Raw genomic sequence first — 26,087 nt, 5'->3', positions numbered from 1 at the left:
GGTACGCCTGTCATTTTGGATGAATGTTTTAAAAAATAGCAACGTCGCATATCCTGATATTCCATAGTTATGTACATAATGGTCTCTAGATTTAATACACTTAATTTTTATTTGTTATTTAACCATTATAGTTATTGTCGATTAAATTGAGTGATAGGTTAATTCATATAATTTTACAACAATAAAATGGAACCTTCTGATAGAGGTAAGTCATCAATTTTCTTAAATTTCAAAACAAAGTTGGGACAATGGTTGTAAAGTCAGGGTCGACCTATTTAGTTCAATGACCTATTCCAGTTGAAGAAAGCATTGTTTTCATTTTTATCAGAGGAATTATGCTCCTAATATATATCTGAGCCAATATAAATTTCAGGTAAAAGTAGGAGTTGTTGCATTTGTTGAAGGAAATCATGCTGACCCACTCTCAGTTATGTCAATGTCAGCGTATTTTAAGTTTTTCCCTGTATGTGAGATACATTCTCCAATTAAATATTCGACTTATATTCATAAGCCTATTTAAGATGTTTTCTATATTGACAGTATTTATTACACTCCTATAATAAGATGAAGCGATTTTATGACCCATATGTTTAGATTGATTATTTCTACGGGTAATCTTTATGAATTGAGTAAGAAAATTTTCCTAAAATGTTTAAAGCAAAAAAAAACGAAATTCGGATAAAAGACACAAGTCTTTTAAATTTTGACTTCGTAAAATTGAATGGGGTTAAAAATGGAAACAAAACTGTCAAGCTTAAGTATAATTGCCGAATCAGGTTTCTTCTTGAGGAACTATAAGGGTTGATTACACTAAAATTTGTTTTATTATTTACGATTATAAAGCTGATTGTTCGAAGAAAACAAAATTTTACCCATCTGAAAGTTACGTTGTTTTGGAATGTATGGAATACAAAAATAAAAAATTGTCTGTCCACCGTCCAGTGATTTTCTCGGGAACTGTAGGAGCTTTTTCCATCACATATAGTACAAAAATCAAGCTCTAGCTCTGGAATATTATCCATAAAATTTTGAAGCAAAACATAAGGGAAATATCGAAAAAATTCATTACTCGAAAATTTGACAACGCATAGACAACCATATTTTGCTAAATTGCTACAAAGAAGGGCGTTAATCTTTTTTTTTTTTTTTTGGGGGTAATCGAAGAACTTTATTTTTCAAGACGACGTTCACTCATATTTGTATTATGAGAAAGAAGGTTTGATAACGAAGTTTGAACCAAAAATTACTCGAAATAAAATTTTTTTCAATTGCATTGTTTTTATTATACCCAAATTTGAAGAACGAAGAAAAATGAAAAATTCCTTGACTAATTTTAAGAATACAATGTCCTATACTTGCGCCCGCTAATACGTCGTTTTGGAGATATAGGGCGTTTTTTGTAGTCCTACTATTTTGTGATGCATATAACAGTTTATCGAATCTTTATTGATCTTCTCTATAGATCGGGTGAATAAGTATCAACACTTATAATTAATCATTATTTATTCATCACAGCTCACTGGATCTTATAATAATTTGACTTTTCCTGAGGATTACTGAAGAATTTGACAAGAACCGACAAGAAACTAAAGTGTAGTACTGTTTCTTTTTACATTTTTCTAAACTACCAGTGATTCACCAGAAAAAGTACTGGTATAATGAAGTGGGCACTCTTCCAGAAAAAATATCATCCTGTGGACTTGCATTCAAAATTAGCATATCACACGATGAAAACTTATATTGGAATATCTATGCCAAATTTAAGTTAAATATCTTGTGAAGGGAAGGTGCTATGAGAAAAAAAACTTGAACTTTAACATTTGTATCTCGAAAACAAATCGTTTCCGGACCCATATTATAGGACTTTATTTCTTGAAATGATCCGAGGAACTGTCATTTTCGTTTGTAACTCCTAAATTGGTAAATAAAGGAAAATAATAAAGCTCTGACATAGACGTGCTCGTACTGCAATGAAAGTAATAATCTTGAAAGCGATAATAAACTCATAAACCGTAAAAGGGTCCGATTTTTTGCTGCCGTGTCGATTTTAAAGAAAAATAAAAAGACTATTGGTTCATTTTATGGAAGAATTTTCGTTCTTCGTATTCGAGTGAATTCCGAAATTTTATATTTTGGAACTCTTGGTTGGGGGGAGTACCCCTCCATTTCTACGCTCTACGTCCAGCAGCTGTGGTTCCAACAAGACGGCGCAACATGTCACACAGCTCGTGCCACAATCGATTTATTGAAAGACACGTTTGGCGACCGCCTAATTTCACATTTTGGATCTGTGAATTGACCTCCAAGATCTTGCGATTTAACACCGCTAGACTACTTTCTGTGGGGCTATGTAAAGTCATTGGTCTATGCGGATAAGCCACAAACCCTTGACCATTTGGAAGACAACATTCGCCGTGTTATTGCCGATATAGGGCCACAAATGTTGGAAAAAGTCATCGAAAATTGGACGTCCAGATTGGACTACATCCGAGCCAGCCGTGGCGGTCATATGGCAGAAATCATATTTAAAATGTAATGCCACAAGATTATCTTGCGGATAAATAAAATTCATGTCAATCGAATAATCCATCGTTGTTTTATTGCAATTTAAAGTTCTATAGCTCTATTTAAAGTTCTATAGCTCTAAAAAAAACACCCTTTATAAGAATCCGATACCTACTGTGATTGTAGGCTGATAAACTACCCGATTCACTTCTCTGTGAATTTGAGTTGTATATGTATTTCAGCATCCTCAGCGTTTTTATTAGAGGTAGATGTAGAATACTGAGCATGGCTCCAAGAAGAACAATCGACAAAAACAAGAGGCATGGGATGTAGGTAACTAAATAACGCACAGGTAGAAGTTTTCGTCATGTGATTCCCAAATTTGCATTACGCCCACAAATATGCTAACACCACATGCGATAAATCATCTATACAGGGTGAACCTTAGAGTACAAGTTAGTATGACTCATTTTCTGTCGTTTGAGCCATATTTGGTGATAACCGAAAATCAACAGATTTTGTATATTTGATTTCTTGTGTTTTCGAAATAATTTCACACCTTACTTCATTGTTCGTCAATTTTGCTTTATTTTTATCAGAAAAAAAATTGATATGTATGAAAAAAGCAAAACTATCCTGCATTAGATGTTGAATAAGTATTAGTATGACTTAAAAATTGGTATATGAAGAAAAGAATAGTAAATTTGTCTGCAACTTTCGAATTCCACAATTTATGTCAAAACTATTTTGAATACTAGCGAAATTCCTTCTTTATCTCTTAGAATGCAGGCACTAGTTTTGTTTGAGTAGATTTTGACTTGAAAGGGGAAAGAATCAAGAAAGGGAAGTAATGAATTAACTATATTTTTATTGCAATCAAACTCAAAGTTTCAAGAGAAAATGTATTCATAAATGACCTCCACCATTCCTTATACAAGCACGTGCCCTTTTTTTATTTCTTCAGTTGTTACTTTCCGCTTGAAATTTACTCTCAATCTCGCTGTTTTGTCTATTCTAACGGTGTTAGATCAGAAATTATCGCTGGCCACGAAAATAATCCAAAATTATAATCAAATTTGGTCAACGTAAGAAAAAGGATGTAAAGGAGAAATCTTTCAAAAATCACAAGAACTTACTTAAGTATCTCGTAAACTGTTGATTTTTGGTTATCGCTAAATATGGCTCAATCGATAGCAAATGAGTTATTCTAGCACGTCCTTCAAGGTTCACGTCTAATTTGGAAATATCCTGTATAATCTCCTGAGGAGTGTTTGAGCGGGGTCGCAATTCTGAAATAATAAATTCTATTCAATGGACCCTAATTTAATCTGCACAAAAGCGGTAACAGAACATAGGTGCACATAAAATGGATGCTCTATTGACCGCTAATTACAGTATTCGGAGCTTTGGACGTTGCTCATACTGTCCACGTTTCATCAACACTGACCTAACTTACTGTTACTGACGTAAATATAAAAAATGATTAGGCTCTATAACAGCTAAGTCACAAAAGAAAAAGTAATTGATACATTCACAAGGAAATCTCGAACAAAAATCATCCCAATTCTCTATAGAACTCTTCCAAACTATATGGTGGATGCTGAACCAGAAAAGTTTTCAAACTCCGTTCAATCAATCTGGCGTCCAATCTGCGCCATTCATCATATGCACACATCGTCAAAAGTCTTGGCCCTCCCGCGATCACCTCTCAACTTATTGAATGCTCGATTGAAGGTAACATGACAATTTCTTGTTAGTGGAATCATCACAATAAACCAGCAAAAAATGTTTCTTGTTCGAGAGAATATAGGTGTATTCGAAGCTAATCAGTTTTCAGCGAATAAGGAGAGAGGAGTTGATATACAGAAGTGAAAAACAGAACCAACGCAGCGATAAGAGACATGAAGCGGAAATACTGGGAACAATTTACCTCTGAGATGGAACACGATCTTTATGGGGCTCAGAAAAATATATGGGGTGTGCTCAGAAACAGAAGAATGGAACTAGCGAATACACGAGAACAGCACAGATAGATAAGAATGCGTGGGAAGATCACTTCAGGAGTTTATATTGTTCAAATGAAGAGCATGATGATGGTCACTATAGAGAAGAAGCAGAAAATACAAGGACATCAGAAATCACAGTCGAGGTGGTGAAACAAGCACTGGACAAACTGAAGAATCGTAAATCTCCAGGTCCAGACGGAATACCAAATGAACTTCTCAAATATGGTGGATCCCAACTTGCCAACGAACTGAAAACTCTCTTCAACACAATTATCGATACAGGAAGGGTTCCTGATGAATGAAAGAAGAGTTTGACAATACCAATATTTAAGAAGGGAGACAAGAGGAAGCCTGAAACTATAGAGGTATCACCCTGCTGAACTCTACCATGAAACAAATTTTCAGAACGGAAATTTTGAATTCGAAGATTAAAAAAAAAAATTTCAGAAGTGGTCACAAGGCTTCTTTCTAAGTTCGAGACTCAGAAGCAGTGTGCATACCGAAATATGTCTAAAGTATTCTAGCAGTAAGCTTGCGTACGCACACACGACTGAAAATTATGTGTCTGTGTTCTCATTGAATTTAATTTCTGCGATTAACAAATCGCGCGACTGAAAGTCTTCAGTGCGTGGGGACCTTTATTGGGTGTTCCCGTTTTGTCACTCTCAGCACAGATACGAAGACTTATGAAGGTGACCCGATGAGTGCTTAAAGCTGGACCTCGACGAGCGTTCCATCTTTCTAAATGAAGTGACAACAAACCATTGAATACAGATTCCTATTCTCTTAGAATAACGATATGAATATGTTGTTGCTGAAATCTCCGCAGTTTTTATCATAAGCAAATGCACAAGATTTTTTTTTTTTCATTGGATATAGTTTCATTTTTATGAGTGGCATAACCAAATGTATTGAACAAAAGTAGAAACCTTTCTCTACAAATTCGAAAGTGAAATATGTCTTCTTTCAAAAAACCAAAACAAACTTTGCGTATGTTTTTTGTTTCTTTAAACTAAAACAATTAACTGTAGAAAATTCAAAAAATTCGTAATTAATCTTTCAAAAATGCTATACTGACATTACTGTTCGTAAAGAAAGTGGTTCATAATACTTGAATAGTACAGTTATTTTTAGTTATTGCCATTGACTTTTGTTAAGCCATAGTTAAGCGTAACAAAGCCTGGTGTTCGAAGACGTCAACATTATCACCAAGTTAACGATTTTAAAAGGCTAGAAACTAGAAATGTTGCCTATGGACAAATAAAGTGAGATGAATACGAAGAAGACAAATTGGTCGAAAGAGGCATACCACAGAACGTCAAGATAGGTGCTTCAGGCAACTGGCCCTACGAGACCGTTTTGCTGCTACGAGTCAAATCCTTGATCAATGTTTTGGAGAAGAAGGTAACAGAGAACGACAACAGGAGAAGGCAGAATGGCATAATGGCGTATTCAGCGTCGAATCACGGTTCTCTCTAGGTATGCACGATGGCCGTAGAAGCAGCCGAGAACATCGACGTGATATTGCGTTTGCTGTTGAGAGACATGTAGGTACACAGAACTGATGGTGTAATGGTTTGGGGAGCCCATTGCCTCTAGTAGCCAATCACCACGTCTGTTTATTCGAGATAGTAGAACAGCTGCGTGTTATGTTGACGATGTGCTACAAACCACTCTACTGCCTTATCTAAATGGCCGCCAGACGTCCTTTTTCAGATTATTGGTATCTAATAACAGTCTCCAAAAATACTTTAGAAACCTCAAAGATGGGGAAGAGGAGTTCATGCGAGGGATACATTGGAACAAGGCTCACATCTAGTAGAGTGCATTCAGTAAAAGAAAGCCCTTTCCTAGTCATCCAAGATCAAGTGATCTCAACAATAAACAATTGCAAACATATCAATAAAGGATCCAAGTATTTCTAATCGATGACGATGTAGATGTTCGAGGAATAAAACAATTCAAAATATCACGGAGAGGTGACAAATGTTCGCAGAAAACCTATATAAAGAGAGACAACGCAGTGGGGAAGATACTCCACCAAGAATTTTGGCAACCATATTAGGAACAAACGATAACGACTGTTAAAAAGTATTCGATACTGAACGCTTTGGTAGACCGAATTCTACAATTGTTTCAGAAAACATATAAAAAAATCAAGAAATGGTTTTGAGCGATCGTAAATTAAAGTTGCGTGAGGAAGCAGTGGAGTTGAAGGAATCAGAAGGCAGTGTATTCACTATTTTGTGTGAATATTTGTCCATGAGTCCGCTGATCGAAAGCAACAAGGTATCGTCGGTTCCTAACGCTGACGCTGTTTGGAGCTTTTTTTCCGTCAATGGATGACACTGGATAAAACATAAGATTCATCACTATATTATAGTCAAAGAGACTCAGCTCAGTCCAAAGAAACCAAAATCACAAACATCAATTGGTACGGTTATTGCATCCGTATGTTGTATATTGTTCATTGATTATCTTCACAAAGGTAAAACCATCAACAGCAAATCTTATATAACGTTATTGGATCGATTGAGATTAGAAAAAATCTATTTTACCAAGATAATACTGCATGTCACAAATCGATTACAATCATAGTCAAATTGAACGAATTGCTCTTCCAACTGCTTGGCCACCAAGCTTATTCTTGAGATCTGAAACCCAATGATAACTTGCTTTTTGCAGACCTCAAAAGAATGCTCTATGGAGAGAAATTTGGCCCCAATGAAGAAGTGAGGTTGAAGTATATTTCGAAAGCAAAGTCTAATCTTTCTGCAGAAATGGTATTGAAAAGTCAAATCAATCAAATCAAATTTATCCCACAAATAGTTACTTAGCCAAAAGGTAACAAGTAATAGTAAAAAAAATACACCAGAAACATTTGAAACAGAAAATATTATCCAGTATGAATACATATCTATTATTATATTACTTATTATCTGGATTATATCCTCTATTGGAATGGAAAGTTTATTTTGCATCAAAAATCAGATTAAAATTATTATCTTCAATCCATTCAGTTAATGCTATACCATTAATGACATTAATGTCATTAACTGCATAGCCCCACATCAAATGGTGACAATTGAAATCATCACAATAAATTGAAGGATGAGGAAGAATGACAACGAAATTTCTAGGCTAATACTGAGATTATTCAACACATATGCTTCATTGTTTGAAATTAATAATTTGTATTGCTCTTTTTCAAAAGAATATATATCTATATATATTATACTACTTCTCTATTATTATATACATAAGTATTGCGAATTCTACTGAAGTACCTACATCGGACAGAAATTCTTCAATTGAATGATAGGCCTTCGAAATAATCAAATTTTGAAATTCCAGATTCAGATTTTTGACTGAGGTTGGTCGACAGTTATTTCATTTTAATAAATGGTGAAATCTCCTATTTTTTTTTTGGGGGGGGGGGGTTATGTGGTGTTGTGGATTGGTGTCACATCTTACTAACTGGATCTTTATACCTAATAATTCGAATTTTCCTGAGGATTACTGAGTAGTACTGGACCAAAGTTTTTTTTATACATAACTCGAAGTCACTAGTTTTTTCAAACCTTGTACAAGTCGAAATGTGTCGGTGAATTGAGCGTATTTGATGGTGCAGTAATTGCATCGTGAGGTTTTATCGAGTTTAGTTTTCTTTGATGTTTAGTTTTGTGAAGACTATAGGAAATACATTTTTTGTTTAAAGTTTTTTATCCCGCTTCTCTAAGCCTCTGGGAGACTTTCCGAAGATTGGAAATATTATTTAGAGTCTTCATTCTAAATTGCTGATACAAGCTTTAAAAATTTGAATAAAATGCTCCTGCGCATATTATTGCAATAATTTCTCAGGAGTTGTTAGGTTGAAAAAATGTTTCCTGAATTGTTGGTCTATTTCATTATGAAATTTTTTATTGTCAATTCATTTTTCAGTGTAAATTGTGTATGTCGAGTCAGTGCTATTTTCGAATTTTCTTTCAGTAACATTCTGTCCTGTTTTTCCATCCTGCCAAACGTTGTTTCCACATTACCTAGACTCGAGGCCGCCGCCCGTCATTTTGGCGCCCCGGCAAAATAAAATTTTACCTCCCTGCTTTGCCAAATTTATCTGAATTTTCTTCAAAGGAGCCTCTGTTATTCCTCTCAGAAATCATTTCAATTTTATGATTTTCTACAAAGAGTAGTATTTTCACTTAGAAAACATTTTATGTCGTGAAGTATGTCTTGTTTTATCAACTGACTTTGCACCCCTACAATTTGGCGCCCCGGCAAAATGTTCGGTTTGCCAGTTTTGACGGCGGCTATGCCTGGACTGCCCACGGGCGTAGCCAGGGGGGGGGTTTTGGGGGTTCAAACCCCCCCCGAAATGTTGAAGATGTCAAAAAACCTTTTTTTTTTTTTTAAAATCTCGAAAATATTTTTTAATGGAATTTGTAAAAAGTGAATGAAATTATCACTCTCAGTTCAATTAATTTGTAATGTGAAATTTGAATTAAATTACCTCTACGTAATCTAGTTAATTTGTGCTCACATGTGCCCCTCAAAGGAAAGTTATGGGTTAGTTTGATTTTTTCGATCGTTTGTAACGGGTGTTTTTTTCGAGGTATATAACTTTAAGTTGGCATTACTGTTCAAGATGGCTACCGATTTAACAGTTGTCAAGTGATTTATTCTCAGTTCGGTTTGGCAATTCATCATGAATAGACTCACGCCTGAAGAACGCTTGAAAATAGTGCAATTTCATTTCGAAAATAATGGTTCTGTGCGGAATACGTATCGCGCACTACGTCCATTTTATTTTATTTAGCGATGAAGCGCAATTCTGGTTGAATGGCTACATCAACAAACAAAACTGCCGCATTTGGAGTGAAGCTAATCCTCAAGTGTATGTCGAAACACCGTTACATCCAGAAAAACTGACTGTTTGGTGCGCTTTATGGGCTGGTGGAATCATTGGTCCGTACTTCTTCAAAAACGATGATGGCCAGAACGTTACAGTCAATGGTGATCGGTATAGAGCCATGATTACTAACTTTTTCATTCCTGCATTGAACAACCATGATGTCCAGGAACTGTGGTTCCAACAAGACGGCGCAACATGTCACACAGCTCGTGCCACAATCGATTTATTGGAAGACACGTTTGGTGACCGCCTAATTTCACGTTTTGGACCAATTAGCCTCCAAGATCTTGTGATTTAACACAGCTAGACTACTTTCTGTGGGGCTATGTAAAGTCATTGGTCTATGCGGATAAGCCACAAACCCTTGATCATTTGGAAGACAACATTCGCCGTGTTATTGGCGATATACGGCCACAAATGTTGGAAAAGTCATCGAAAATTGGACGTCCAGATTGGACTACATCCGAGCCAGCCTTGTCGGTCATATGCCAGAAATCATATTTAAAATGTAATGCCACAAGATTATCTTGCGGATAAATAAAATTCATATCAATCGAATAATCCTTCGTTGGTTTATTGCAATTTAAAGTTCTATAGCTCTAAAAAAAACACCCTTTATTTTGTTGGGTTCTGAATCCGAATCTGAGGTTTAGCACCAAAATTCTGTGACGGAACATTAAAAAAAAATACAAATAAATTTAATCTTCTGACGTTTTCTTCCATAAAGTTTTTTGTCCGAAAAACCTGGCTCAAACGATAGTTCAAAATTAGCGTATTATATCTATCTCTGCTAAAACTCAGTTGATGGGGTAGTTTTAATTTCTTCGATTTATTATCTCTGTTTCTGGGGAACAGAATTCGAATCTGAAGTTTGCCAACAAAATTTCATGATAAACATTGAAAAAAATGCAAAAAAGGTGATAACTATCATTTTTTACCGGTTTTTTGCATATAAACTTTCTACTCATAAATTTGAATTTGAGTACTCTGTTGTATAAATACTACGACGGTATTTTTTCCTAAATATATTCATAGGAATCGATGTAAAGAAATAAACTGAATTTCAAAAAGTGATTTTGAAAATGCTTTTTTTCTCAAAACATACTTGAAAAATAAAACTAGTGGAAATAGACTGAATGGGCTCTTTTAAAGTTGATATATTTAAAAAGAAAAACATAAGATTTTTTTTATGATATGTAAAACCCCCCCCCGAAACTGAAACCTGGCTACGCCCGTGGGACTGCCCCTGATTGTACAGATGTTTCGAATAAAATGAAAACATTTTGCGCAACATTGTTTATGTTCTATTTCCCTTAAAAAATCCTAAAACACTGTATTGAATCACCATGATCTCGTTTCTCATCTGATTGCGACGCCGCTGTCCCGAGCTAGTGAGCGTCGTTAGGAGCTGACCTTCAAAAAACAACAGCCGATGCCTGCACGACTAAAAAGTGAATTAAACAGTAATCGTCTCTGTCTGTAACAGAAACCTTCTCGCACGTCTGGTTTTAACAACGGTCCCGAATATTCGCCGTAAAAATAATAACGTCGCGAATTTTTGGAGAACGCGTGTGATATGTGCGCCCTTTGATATAAATCCGCCAGTCGTTTACAGAGATCGAGTTCAATCGGTGTTCGACCAAACGTCGTTATTATGATCAAAAAGGAGAAACAAATGTTGTCTGTGACCGCTATTATCGAGGGAGCTCAGGCGCACAACTGGAGCAGATCCCTGGCCGATATGGGGCCCCAGAGGCTGTGTTTAGGTATTGTTTTTCCCCATTTCGAAAAGTCATCCTGTTTAATTAGATCCGACGGCGAGGTGTGATAAGCACTTCTCAACGTTGGTTCGGTTGTTGCTGTACCCCGACATGTGATGCGGATTAGAAACGTTGATTGGTGTGTTGATGTTGATTGTGTTCGCGAAAAACGCTGCCAATTTCGGGCAAGGTCCATTATTTCGACATCAGCGAGATTTTTCGACTCCGAAACCATTTGGACTTCGTTGTGATGAATATTTCATACTGCATCCAAATTGCATCGCTTTCAAAGTAGATAATAACAGGCCAATTGAAAAGTTCCCGGTCTACCATAGTGAAACACATTTTTTTTTTGGCAAAATTCGATTTTATTATTCAACATAATTCCCTTCGAGGGCGATACAGCGATTATAGCGATCTTCCAACTTTTCGATACCATTTTTGTAGTACGATTTGTCTTTCGCTTCAAAATAGGCCTCAGAGTCGGCAATTTCTTCTTCATTGGCGCTAAATTTCTTTCCAGCGAGCATTCTTTTGAGGTCTGAGAACAGGAAAAAGTCGCTGGGGGCCAGATCTGGCCAATACGGTAGATGCAGAAGCAATTCGAAGCCTAATTCATGCAATTTTGCCATTGTTTTCATTGATTTGCGACACGGCGCATTGTCTTGATGAAACAGCACCGTTTTTTCCTCAAATGGGGCAGTTTTTTAACGATTTCCTCCTTTAAATGATCCAATAACGCAATATAATATTCGCTGTTGATGGTCTGGCCCTTTTGGAGGTTATCAATGTATTGCGCATCCCAGAATACTGATGCCATTATCTTGCCAGCTGACTGTTGTGTTTTTCCTCGCTTTGGATTCGGTTCATCGTGTGCAGTCCACTCAGCTGACTGTCGATTGAACTCCGGAGTCAAATGATGGAGCTATGTTTCATCCCTTGTCACATATCGACGCCAAAATGTTCATGTTTATTGCACTTAAACAGCTTCAAACACAGCTCAGATTTATTAACACGTTTTGATCGATTGTGAGCTCCCGCGGCACTCATTTTGCACTCAGCTTTCTCATGTACAAATATTCGTGAATGATGATAGCTTCTCAATGTCTGCTATCTCGATCAACTTCACTTTACGGTCAAAATTATTTTGTGAACTTTTTTTATATTTTCGTCGGTGACAGCCTATTTAAGGCGTCCACTGCGTTCGCCGTCTTTGGTGCTCATTTCACCACATTTAAACTTAGCATACCAATCAATGATGGTTGATTTTCCTGGTGCAGACCCCGGAAATTCTTCATCAAGCCAAGATTTTGCTTCAACTGTATTTTTTGAACCGTTTTCTAGATATTTGAGTTTTTGTAGTCACATGATGTCAACAGATTCATTAATCGCGAGATTAATCGATAACCATAGAAAAATATCAGAAATGTAGGAGTGTAATGAAAAAATGTGTTTTAACATCATACATTTATGCGCGAAATTTCAATCGGGTGGCATTCACCGTTTAGAAGTTATGCAGAGAAATTTTTTTAATTTGATCAACTTTGAAAGGATATATCTTCCTTAATATGTATTTTTTATGTACCATCACGCCCAGAATGCAAATTTTTGAATCACCCTGTATATGTATATCATGTAATATTTTTCTGCGTTTCAGTAAACGAAACTTCATTTGCATTGCAAATTTTAAGACCTATTGTTTCTTCTGATATTTTTATCCATTGTCAAAATCGCAAAAGCACCTGAAATGAACGGACAAAATCAAATACCATGAACAAAATAAATAACAGATAAGGATCAAAATCCGCTCGAGTATAGAGTACCTACAGTTGCACCAACTTAGCGAAAAAAAGAAATGTCGACCAGCCCTTTAAGCAAGCTTTTCAGATTAATCAATTTCCGGTATTTTCACGCAGAATATAGTTTGTCAATTATGGTTTTCAATTCGATCCCTTGATGTTTCGTAATAACCGCTTTTTATACTGAAAATATGATTTTATATCCTCAACACTGCAAATTTTTCACCATATTTCGTTTCCTGAATGCAGAACTAAGCTACGTCCTTGAAAGTAAAGTTTTCTTCAAGGCAGCAGTTTTCAATCGGAGGGATATTCATTCAATTATGTTCTTGGCTCTTCGACTATGAATTCAATCATGATAATTCAAAAAAAAAATTGTAGTCACTTCAATATAAAAAAATTTATACATAGAATATAATATGTATTGTTTTTGGCTATCGTATGTCTATATTGATACAACTACAGTTATTATCTGGCCGGAAATAAGCTAATTCTGATTGAATAGAACTGCATTATATCATACACAAATTAGTTTTACACCTACTTTCATAAAACATTCTGATTGAAAATTAGAGGTCATTGGGTAACAATAAGAAACATTTATCGATTATCAGTTCTTTCATTAGATGAATCCTGAAACTTCAAAAACCGTGATACTAAAATATCACACCAATTCCACTGAGAAATTATAAGAGATCATGTTTTTCTTCTGAAGTTAGAGAGAAAACTCAACTGCGCAATGAATTTTTATCCTTTTCTAGATCAGAATTCTCTTGAAATCCAAAAGTGCGCATTTTTTTATGAGAATCAGGACACCTAGAAGAATCCATGAAATTCAAAAATTTGCAATTGAATAAAGTTACACAATTGAATATCCGCACTGCGCAGTTCTACCGCTAATAATTCATGAGTTTTGTGGTTATGACGTTTAAAATATAGTTGCGAAATCGACAACTAGAATAAATGACCCTGTTACGTATGCCTGCTTGGCCTAGTGGCCTAACAATTTGGATTTGTCTATTGTAGCAGGTGCTTTTTATGTGTAATTTAAATAACGTGCCAAAGCTTTGGCTTCAATCAGAATATTTTCTGAGAATGTTGATCATGTAAATACACGAAAATCCATATTACTTCTGTTAGTTATTTGAAATCGTTGTATGAGAATTTATTAGATACATTAAGGATTTTCCAATGAGAGATTTCATTTTAATATTAAAAAAGAGGTTATTTTAAAAGAAAACAATTGATCTTTATGTGATTGTAAATAGGAAGATATGTCATTAACGATGGAAAACGATATCAGCCAAAAAGCTGCGACACTTACGGTTGCAGCCTTTTCATAAAATTTTCCATGAACAATTCGCACATTTGCGGCTGTATATCCTTGATAACTTCACCAATTCTATCTTTAAATTCTTGAATCGATTGTGGAGCATTGTCATATACCTTATCTTTCACGTGGCCCCCAAAGAAAAGTGTCTGAAGAAGTTAAATCACAAGATCTCGGTGGCCAATTCTGATGACCTCTTCGAGAAACAACACGATGAGGAAACTTTTCTTGCAAAATTGCGATTGTTTCGTTGCTTGTGAGGCACGTAGCTCCATCTTGTTGAAAATAAACGACTTCCACGTCAATATCTTCCTATTCGGCATAAAAATTAATAATCGCCAGCCTCATTTTGGAATGAGTAAGGACTAGTCATACCACCAGTGCAAAAACCGCACCAAAAAGTGACACATTGAGGATAGAAAGGCTGTTCAGCAATCATTCTTTGATTTTAGGATTCTCAAATATGACAATTCTGCTTAATAACGTAGCCTCCGAGGTGAAAATTGGCCTTATCACTGAAGATGGTTTTTCGATGAAAATCCAGATCATTTTGATGCATTTAAAGGAAGATACGACGTTGCTGGTGATCGACTCACTTGAGTTCTTGTGTTAACTGAACTGTAAAAGCCTTAAGACCTAAGTCTTCATGCAAAATACGGCGAGGAATCGACAAACCTGGGTTTTCGTCATTACTATAGCAGCAATATTCTTAGTTGTTCTCGAGCGACGCACACGGTTTCGATTCCTCACATCACTAAACTGGTCCCGATAGCTCAAATGTATCCACCAGTTCCACTATTGCTGGCCGAGAAGATGCTTTTCGTCAATCCAAAAGTGCTTCAGTTTTGCAAACTGTGACTGCAAAATTTGCACCATATTTGTAGTGAATTTTAACAATTTCAATGCGTTGTTGAAGCATGTATCATTCAATTTTTAATGGGTTCTTGTCAAATGTCAAAAGATGACAGCTGTCCAGATAGAAGGCTATTCAAAATGAAACCTTATTGTAAAACCCTTTATAAAATTCTTATGCTTTTTCGTGTCTATAAGAAAATTGTTCTAAAAAAGGGATAAACTAGACGTTATTGAGCAATTGTTTTTTATTATAAGGGTTTGTAAGTTTATGCGAAATTTCGAGAAAGTACGAGTATTATAGTTCAGCCAATAGGGTTTTTTTACAGGAAAGTTTTGATTTCATATATTTTTGGGGTGCTGCATCCCAATCTGAGGTTTCCACCAAAATTTCTCGACGGAACATTAAAAAAAATGCAAAAAAAATGAAAAAAAAAAAACCTTTTTTTTTGGCGATTTTTTTGCATATAACTCGGAAAATATCAATTTTTTGTAAATGACTTTTCTATACAAAACAAAGTACAGTGCATCCCATTTTGGGTGAGACAGCCAGGTTTCTCGGTTGTTATTTAAGATAGAGCCTTGCGATTTTCACGTTCCTGTCCTACTTTTTCGTGAAACTCAAGTTGGTCTAATCAGATTCTGCATAACTGTTTCCGTTCAAAAGATACAGGGTGATTTTGGAAATTGATACTTTTCGGACCCCTCCTTTATCTCCGAAATTATTAGAAATAATGCTGAGCTGAAAACTACGTCTGAATCAGAATTCTGCGTAGAATCCAGTGGCGTACTCAATATTTTTTTTCGGGGTATGGTTTTGAAGATTCAACACAAACCTATATTTTTTTTAATGGAACACCCTATATATCATTACTTCGTTGAATTCGTTATTTTTTTCCCTTCAAAATGATATATGATACTATGTAGGTAGGATGTTCAGAAATGTTAAAAAAACACTAAAACGTCAAATAATGATGATTTTTTGTAAATGGGCCATGAATTTTCTATGTTTCAATAAGAGGATTATTACTTTCGATTTTTAAAAGTAGTATGTCATTGATGACACAAACATCCTTGTTGTTATTATGGCTACTATGTATTTGGGAGCATTGTTTTATCAAGTAGGCATTGGAGGGAAAAAACCAATCTGTTCTAGCTGTCATCGCTAGAAATTATTGTTATCATTATTGATTCTTCTTTTCTATGGGAAATCCATTGCCCATTAACAAAAAATCATCATTATTTGATGTTTCAGTGTTTTTTTAACATTTCTGAACATCCTACCTACATAGTGTCATATATCATTTTGAAGGGAAAAAAATAACGAATTCAACGAAGTAATGATACACATGGTGTTCCATTAAAAAAAACATAAGTTTGTGTTGAATCTTCAAAACCATCCCCCGAAAAAAAAATGAGTACGCCACTGGATTCTACGCAGAATTCTGATTCAGACGTAGTTTTTACCTCAGCATTATTTCTAATAACTTCGGAGATAAAGAAGGTGTCCGAAAAGTATCAATTTCCAAAATCGCCCTGTATCTCTTGAACGGAAACAGTTATGCAAAATCCGATAAGACCAACTTGAGTTTCACGAAAAAGTAGGACAGGAACGTGAAAATCGCAAGGCTCTATCTTAAATAACAAGGGAGAAACCTGGCAGTCTCACCCAAAATGGGATGCACTGTACATACATTTTCTACAAATTTCCTTAATTAAAGTTTTTGGTTCAAACGATCAACGATTCAGGTTCAAGCGATAGTTGAAAATTGGCATATTTTATCTGTCTACAAAAACCCACTTCTTCCACTCCAAAACTTTAATTAATTCTTAATAGCATGTATTCTACTCAATACTTCTTCCAATGCAATTCAGATGAGTTTAAACTATAAAGCTATCATCAGTTCAGTTTAGACAAAAGCATTTTCAAAATCACTTTTTAAAATTTAGTTTGTTTCTTTATATTGATTTTAATTGAGGAAATTATACCGTCGTTGTATTTATACAATATAGTACTCAAATTCAAGGTCATTTACAAAAAATTGATATTTTCCAAGTTAGATGCCAAAAAATAAAATTTTTACCTATTTTAAAGCATTTTCAATCAAAACTACCGAAAAAAAGGTTTTTGCATAGATAGATAAAATACGCCAATTTTCATCTATTGTTAGAGTCAGACTGGTTCATCGAACAAGAAACTTAATGAAAGAAATTTTATATAATTTGTCTTCATATGGAAGGTCATTCACGAAAAAGTGATGTTTTCCGAGCCATGCAAAAAAAAAAACAAAAAAAATGTCTTTATTTATTTTTTTTTTCAATGTTCCGTCACGAAAATTTGGTGACAAACCTCATATTCGGATTCAGCACCTCAAAACCATGTAAAATCGAATGAATCAAAACTACACCAAAACTTTCCCGTGAAGGGCCCTTGTGAGCACAAATTGGCTGGACTATTACATTAACACGAATTTTGAAAAATCTCAAAAGGTCTTGACTTCAAGTCAGTGCTTTTTCATTTTTTGTCCTCTACTTAATTGATTGAATTCTGAACAAATAACCACTGTAACTGTTATAAGTATATTTTATCGATATTTATTTCATAATTTTTATATGAATTAAGATTTTCTGAGATAATAATTTGACGTAGTATTTTTCCTGCGAATATAATAATAATAATGTATAGCGTCCCAACTTCCAACAAGTGGCACATCTCCGGCTACTAGGTGAATCGATGATGCGAGAATTCTTCGCATACTACCCGACTCCACTTCCGCAGTCTGTTGATTCTAATGCAACGGCGGGGGGCCCCCCGTCCCCATTTCGGAACGTCATTCGTCGTCTCCCGTCTGTTCTACGGCGCATCGCATTCCTGGCCTCGTCGCCCCACTGCCCCAGGTGACCTTCGTTTTGTTTTCGTCCCGTCCACAGGCGTGGAGGAGTGCGGAACCCCTCTCACCGGCGAAAACGAACCTTGAACGAAAGACGTCTACAGGACGTTGCTTCACAGGAGCGGACCGCGGTTTTCTGACACTGAAATTTTTTAAATCGCAACAAATTCCGCTTTATATTCTGCCTATGAGTTAGGCATTACGTTGTCTCCTCCTTCGCTCCTAAAAAGTCGTTACTCAACAGTACATTAATAAAGCTATCCTAACAATAATTTACTGCCAATGGGTTTGACCCTACGCTTCTTCTTCCTTCGCTCCTAAAAAGACGTTACTCACCAGTACATTATTACACCTATCCTAACAAAAATATACTGCTAATGGGTTTGACCTTAAGCTGCCTTCTTCTTCGCTCCTAAAAGTCGTTGCTCACCAGTACATTATTACACTTATCCTAACAAAAATATACTGCCAATGGGTTTGACCTTAGGATTCCTTCTTCTTCGCTCCTAAAAGTCGTTGCTCACCAGTACATTATTACACTTATCCTAACAAAAATATACTGCCAATGGGTTTGACCTTAGGCTTCCTTCTTCTTCGCTCCTAAAAGTCGTTGCTCACCAGTACATTATTACACCTATCCTAACAGAAATTTACTGCCAATGGGTTTGACCTTAGGCTTCCTTCTTCTTCGCTCCTAAAAGTCGTTGCTCACCAGTACATTATTACACTTATCCTAACAAAAATATACTGCCAATGGGTTTGACCTTAGGCTTCCTTCTTCTTCGCTCCTAAAAGTCGTTGCTCACCAGTACATTATTACACTTATCCTAACAAAAATATACTGCCAATGGGTTTGACCTTAGACTTCCTTCCTCTTCGCTCCTAAAAGTCGTTGCTCACCAGTACATTATTACACCTATCCTAACAGAAATTTACTGCCAATGGGTTTGACCTTAGGCTTCCTTCTTCTTCGCTCCTAAAAGTCGTTGCTCACCAGTACATTATTACACTTATCCTAACAAAAATTTACTGCCAATGGGTTTGACCTTAGGCTTCCTTCTTCTTCGCTCCTAAAAGTCGTTGCTCACCAGTACATTATTACACCTATCCTAACAGAAATTTACTGCCAATGGGTTTGACCTTAGGCTTCCTTCTTCTTCGCTCCTAAAAGTCGTTGCTCACCAGTACATCATTACACTTATCCTAACAAAAATATACTGCCAATGGGTTTGACCTTAGGCTTCCTTCTTCTTCGCTCCTAAAAGTCGTTGCTCACCAGTACATTATTACACCTATCCTAACAGAAATTTACTGCCAATGGGTTTGACCTTAGGCTTCCTTCTTCTTCGCTCCTAAAAGTCGTTGCTCACCAGTACATTATTACACCTATCCTAACAGAAATTTACTGCCAATGGGTTTGACCTTAGGCTTCCTTCTTCTTCGCTCCTAAAAGTCGTTGCTCACCAGTACATTATTACACCTATCCTAACAGAAATTTACTGCCAATGGGTTCGACTTTACTATTAAGAATAAAATTTAATTACTTCATAAGTATACAAGTGGAAATCAATTATCAGATATGTATTACTTGTCTTTCTAATGATGTTTCTCATTCTCAATGCAAAGCTGTCCCTATCCGTTTTGAAATACTCTGATGAGTCTGATGTTCAGTTCAGACTGAATAGATGTTATTATGAACTGGTTTATAATAAAATGATAGTATTTTGTTGAAATAAAGATGAAATATTTATATTGTCTTTATGATTTCATAGAATAATCTTCTCGTTCCAGAGAATATTGACATTTACTTTGAAATTTGGAAACAGTTGTTTTCATTATCCAAGTTTCATATCGTGTTTCAACCTTGACACAACTTATTATAGCAAATTAGTGCCTCATTGTTTATACAACGACGTTTATCGTTTTTCGTTGAAGGCAACTACATATTATGAACTTTGCTACAAGAAATATTTCAGAATTTTGATTGATATTTATAGTCATGGGTGTCTGATCCTGCCAAGAATTGCAGCAATTGCACTGATTAATATTTATACAAGGTGTCTCAAAAGATATTTGTTTTGCTTACTACGTATCGATTTGCAGTTGCGTTGTGCGAACGCAAAATCCGCACGAAGATTTTTTCTCCAATATTCGAGGTTTTCGTCACTTAACTGATGCGTTAAGCATTCCTTTTATTCAGAAATAAGTGAAAGTTTGAGGAGAGCGTTTCAACAACAACGTTAAACGAGTTAATCGGTCTGTTCGTGATGGTCCCGACCTATCCATTCGGAAGGGTGCAAGTGCTTTGAATTTGCATAAATCATCGCTACACCGCATTTTGCCACTAGATCTAAGCTTGACCCTTATAAAATTCAATTGGTGCAAGAATTTAAACTCCAATATGCCATTCATATGTTATAATGCGTAAATCCGGCAATTGAGCGCTTACAAACGTTCACCAACATCTTGTTTTCGGATGAAGCTCATTTTTACCTTGATGGCCACGTAAATAAGTAGAATTGAAGCTACAGGAGTGCAACCAATCCGATACGCAAGCTTAAGCATCAGAAAGGCAATCATTCGCCAAAGGTGGCCGTATGGGGTGCAATGTCATCGCGAGGAATTATCGGTCCATATTTTTATTTGAAAAACATAGGAGGCGTGCACCTACTGTGAATTCAGAGCTTATGTGAGGGTTTTAGATGAGTTTTTGTTGTCTCGACTGCAGAACCTTCCAAATAATATCTCTCATGCTTTTTGATCATCATATATTTTATTATATTCATAAACAATTTAAAATGATTTTGGCACAATATTTATTATTTACTTGTTTGCTTTAAGGTCTGCCAATCGACCAGGCTATGTCGCTGAATTCGTTAAGCCCTCAGTCACCATTAGACATGAAGCCTGATGCAACAAGCTTAGGACAGTTCAGTCCGCAAGGGCCAAACAGTCCAGGATCTTTCTCATTAGGTAGTGGAAGTATGATGAGTCCGACAGGAAACCAAAAAGTTGGTTCTCCATATCCACCTAATCATCCGCTGAGCGGTTCCAAACATTTGTGCTCCATCTGCGGAGACAGGGCTAGTGGAAAGCATTATGGTGTATACAGGTGAATTTTTTTATCAAATATTTCACACCTCAAACTCTCTCTCCTCACATCTACTGGTATATTACACTGGACAAAAATTAACAAATATATAAGTGAATTTTTTTGCTAGGTTGGTTTGCCTGGTGTGAACAGCAGAAATTAATTACATGACATTGGAAAAGTGAAGAAATTTTGAAAATATCAGAATGTTAGAATTATGCATGTTCATCAATATAAAATACGATAAGTGAAGGTTAATCAAGAATCAAGTAGGCCATCATCATTGCTTCTTTTAATTACCAGGGCGTTGTCCTCGAAGAGTTTTATCCTCCTGCTAGTGTATAAAAGAAATTATGTACGACTTTGGCACCAATCAAAATATCTCGGAATATCAGAATTATGATGAAATAACTCATTCAATGAAAACAAAAAAAAACATCATCTGTTATCCGCCTTATCTGAGTGTGTAACTTCTTCTCATTTCTTATATTGTATTTTTGGAAAAAGCCAAATAGAAAAATGTGTAAACTGCTTTGATTGATTGACTTACGGCTGAAGGAACCTAGGTCGATGGCCATTTGTTTAGCAATAAATAACAGTTACTACTACTACTGATTGACTTATTCCAATTGATACAATTTTCGTAAGAGGAAATTACTTTAAAATCGACACAATAAATGAAATTAATAAAATGTTTCACGTAATGAATTTTATTACTTTTTGTCCTGTGTATGCCCAGTATTTCTTTCAGCCAGCCTTGTCTTTTTTTTTGTTGTAGATAAAAGTTGCCAAACTTTTAGTCCCCCTCAATATGAAGAAATCTGCTGTTGGTACATTCCACATAATACAATGTTTTTTTGTTGCAGCTGTGAAGGTTGTAAAGGATTCTTCAAAAGAACGGTCAGAAAAGACCTCACCTACGCATGCCGGGAAGAGAAAAATTGTATAATTGACAAAAGACAAAGAAATAGGTTTGTTAAAAAAAACTTAATTTATTTAACTTGATTTGGTGATTGAAACAGAAGGTTGTCATATTATCCTTATTGCAGGTGTCAATATTGTAGATATCAAAAATGTCTACTCATGGGAATGAAAAGGGAAGCTGTACAGGAGGAAAGGCAGAGGACTAAAGAAAAAGAGAAAGAAAGAGAACGAGAGATAGTGGTTGAAGAGGTGGATACTACTTATCTACATTTACAGGCTGATATGACTCTGGAAAGACTTTTAGAGGCAGAAAAGCGGATGGAACTCAATGATCTGCCAGATTCTTTGGAGGTATTGACCCCAATAGAATTCTATGCAAGGGTAAATGGTTATGAGGGTTTAAGATTATAATAAAGTAGTTGTCAGATAATCAAGAGTTCACAACATAAAAAGGATTCAAATGTGTCCCTCTATAAGTTTGAATTGACTTATACCTGTAATATTATAACCTAAAACTTTCTATACCTTTTGCAGTATGTCAAAAAACCTATGAATTTCAAAAACTAAATTAATAAAATTCATTGTCATAGATTCTTTATATTGATATTTATTCATATAGCTATAACGTTTTCATCAATATTAAGATATTCAGTGATAAAAGGAGAAATAATAGACTATATTGTAGAATATGCTTTGTTATTTACATTGCGATAACTTTGGATTCACCATTTTTTAGAATGCCATGACAAATATGATGCAAGCTACAAATGCTCAACTTTCTCAGTTGATAGAATGGGTTAAAATGATACCTCATTTCACCTCTCTTCCTGTATGTGACCAAGTTTTACTTCTGCGGTCTGGTTGGAATGAGCTGCTGATAGCTACTTTTTCTCATAAGTCCCTCCAGATACAAGACGGAGTACTTCTTGCAAATGGGTTAACAATAAACAAGTGAGTAATCATACATGAACATATTGATTTATTTATTTCCATGTTAATTTTTATTAAAAATCATTCTCTTATACCTAAATTCCACACCACACATTTTGCCCAAATATCAATAATTTTCTAATTTTGAACCAAGAGCGGTCTTAAATGGTTGGTTTCAACTGTCTGATGAAGGAATTGAGGCCAAAATCAATTCTTTCCGTTAGGCCGGTCGTCTTGTACACAACTAATTTCAAATGAGTTGTCAGGGTATAAAACGAACATCTCGGTTAAGTTTGTCAATGGAAAAACTCCCTTCGAGTTGAAATTTTGTTTTCTCAATGATTGAAAAAATATCCATCTGATACCAGTTGCAAATTGTAAACAAGTGAAATTTTGTGAAGATTGTATAATTGGAAGATCAGAGTCAGATTCAACTGAAATTTTGAGTGTATATGAACTTCATCAATGAAGTTAGTTATTGAAAAATTTAGCTGTTTATTTTTAACATTGGAAAAAAATCAAGAATTCTCTGAACCGCAGAATATCCTCTGGAGAATGAAACAGAATTTACTGATTTTCTCATTTTTCATTGAAAGTTGCAAATAACTTTTATATTTATTTCTCATTTAAACATTATAGGCAGTCTGCTAACTCTGTTGGTATAGGGAATATTTATGATAGAGTGCTCTTAGAAATCATACATAAGATGAGGGAAATGAGGATTGACAGAGCTGAACTAGCATGTTTGAAAGCAATCATACTGCTTAATCATGGTGAGTAGACTATTAGAATTAGAGCATGAGCCTGTAGAGGAAGTATAGTGATACGAAAGTGGCACTTATACTGAATAGAATATCGAATCAAGTTTTTTTTTTCTTTACTTAAGACCTAATTTCTCCACAAATAACCACAAACTTGTTTTATTCTCAGATGTTCGTGGCTTGCAGTCAGTTCCAGAAGTCACAGTTCTTCGAGAAAAAGTTTACAGTTTATTAGAAGAATACAATAGAGCTACACATCCAAATGAAGCAGGAAGATTTTCCAAACTCCTGTTACGGTTGCCCTCTTTGAGGTCAGTTGGCTTGAAATGCACAGAACCTTTGTTCTTTTTCAAAGTGGTTAATACACCACTTGATACTTTCTTGACTGAAATTTTTGAGAATTCTGCAGAAAATTCAGCCTAAAAGAAATGGTCAAAAAAATTGGCAATGTTGCCTGTTACCTTCAAATGTGAAGATGATAGAGAGGAGTGTGTAAATTAAATTGAAGAAAGAGAACTACAATATAAAATTCATTTAATTAACTTCACTACACATACTCATCGACAGAAAATCACGATCAGCAAAAACTGTGATAAATCATTGTTAATTTCAACGAAAATATTTGTCTATTAGTTGAATTTGACCTGAATGAACTGAGCTGAAATTTATGTTGTTAGGAGTAAGTGTTAAAAGGGTACCTGATATTTTTGTAGAAATGGAGGTTATATGGATTTACAGTTATTTACTTGCTGAATCGTTCTTGTTATGAAGGTTGATTAAATTATGTACTGAAAACCAAAATGTACATGATATTGATTTACAACTTGTATAGGTTTTATGAAGAATTAATTGCAGTTTCCAATGTCAAACTCGGATTAAAAAAATTACGTGGACAAGAGTGTGGTTCAGGCTTTCATTTTTGGATATTCTTTGTTTTATGTTTATTATACCAACTCTCCCAGGCCTAGTATTATATTTTTAAATTTGTATTAAAGTGAAGTAATAAAATTTCTATTTTATTCGATTGAACAAACATTTGAAATATTTCTTTTTGTAATGCTACCAAAATGTTGAATTTTAATTAATTTCTGGATATGAAATTCTGTAGATTGAATTTTGATCCTGAAGCTTGTGAATATTTTTATATTATATAGGATCTTTATGAATTATTCTAGTTTCCTTACTGTTTAATTACTTTATGGCGTATATGACAAAATTTCAATAAGAATTGATGAACACAATTTATGATTGTCATTTTTTAAATATAGCATAGTTATTGATTCAATAATCTAATTATAAGTAGATAGCGCATAGAGAAATGGTTTGATTAGTTTAATATATTCCAACATATCTAGGAAAAATACAATATTGTTTTCATACACGACCATTTTAGATCACGTGATGTGGCTTCCCTTATCATTGGTGGAAATTCAACGATTTCTATCCTCTCCCTCGTGGTAACATGACAAGAGGTTCAATCTTTCTCTAATGTTGAAGTCAATGTTCTCCACTGCACGACCGTTCAAGGACACATTTATTCATTATTAGATCATTGTTAGTACTAGTGAAAAGCAATAAAGAATATTTCAAAGGCCACTAAGATGGTTCAATAATTCATAAAGACCCTGTATAATATGTAATATACATACATATTCCTAAAAAAGGTATAGAACATTTTAGTTGAAATGTTATTAATAAATTAAAATTGAATATTATAATAGGCTAACCAGATTAACATTAATAGTTTTTATTTGATTATTCACACAAAAATAGTACCAGTAATATATGGATATTTCAAATATTGAATATATTGTTCAGAGTAGGCTCAATAAAGTACAGAAAATGTAAGTATAAAACTGTTGCGATACAAAAATGATATGCTGTAATGCTCCACTAGTATGGTTGCAAATGTATTTCAGTGTTTCGATTGACTTTCAGTTCATTAGACATGTTGGTGAAGTTGAATGTGGCTCCTTTCTGTCACTCTTTATCTTTAGAGCACATTGGTTTCATATATGAAGCATTTCAATTGCTTTCTATATATTTTCGATCTGTGATTAACGATGAAACTACTATATTTAAGTTATTTCTTCGGAAAAGGGTATTAATAGCTATATATTTTGAAACTTAATACAGATTATGATTACGTCGTTATGACATGAATGAGTACTTTAAAAAAAATGTTAAATATCTGATCTCTCAATATCATTGTAGCTCATTAAATATTAAATTGTTACTTGCTGTAATTATGAAATAAAAATTATAGATTTATGAATTAATTTTTGTTCTTCCACAGCAGAAACTCCTTCCTTTTTTTCAGTCATAT

The 26,087-nt window shown here is 34.9% G+C and overlaps 1 protein-coding gene across 4 annotated transcripts; it reads left to right on the top strand.

The window, feature by feature from the left end:
* Window positions 1-46: 46 nt before the first annotated feature.
* On the top strand, window positions 47-26,032 carry LOC123678040 (retinoic acid receptor RXR-alpha-B). 4 transcript variants are annotated; one of them, XM_045614812.1, is made up of 7 exons: window positions 47-205; window positions 20,897-21,167; window positions 22,013-22,117; window positions 22,196-22,451; window positions 22,807-23,021; window positions 23,640-23,773; window positions 23,931-26,032. In XM_045614812.1, exons 1-7 carry the CDS (start codon window positions 187-189, stop codon window positions 24,182-24,184), a joined length of 1,254 nt encoding a protein of 417 aa, XP_045470768.1. In that variant the 5' UTR covers window positions 47-186; the 3' UTR covers window positions 24,185-26,032. The 4 variants fall into 4 exon arrangements, with proteins under 4 accessions (XP_045470768.1, XP_045470769.1, XP_045470767.1 ...); XM_045614813.1 differs by having other exon boundaries at window positions 51-205; window positions 22,196-22,421; XM_045614811.1 differs by lacking the exon at window positions 47-205 and adding an exon at window positions 10,887-11,189 and having other exon boundaries at window positions 22,196-22,421.
* Window positions 26,033-26,087: the final 55 nt, after the last annotated feature.

This window comes from Harmonia axyridis, chromosome 4 (genome assembly GCF_914767665.1).
Source record: "Harmonia axyridis chromosome 4, icHarAxyr1.1, whole genome shotgun sequence".
NCBI lineage: Eukaryota > Metazoa > Arthropoda > Insecta > Coleoptera > Coccinellidae > Harmonia > Harmonia axyridis.
This window is presented reverse-complemented; position numbering and strand designations above follow the sequence as displayed.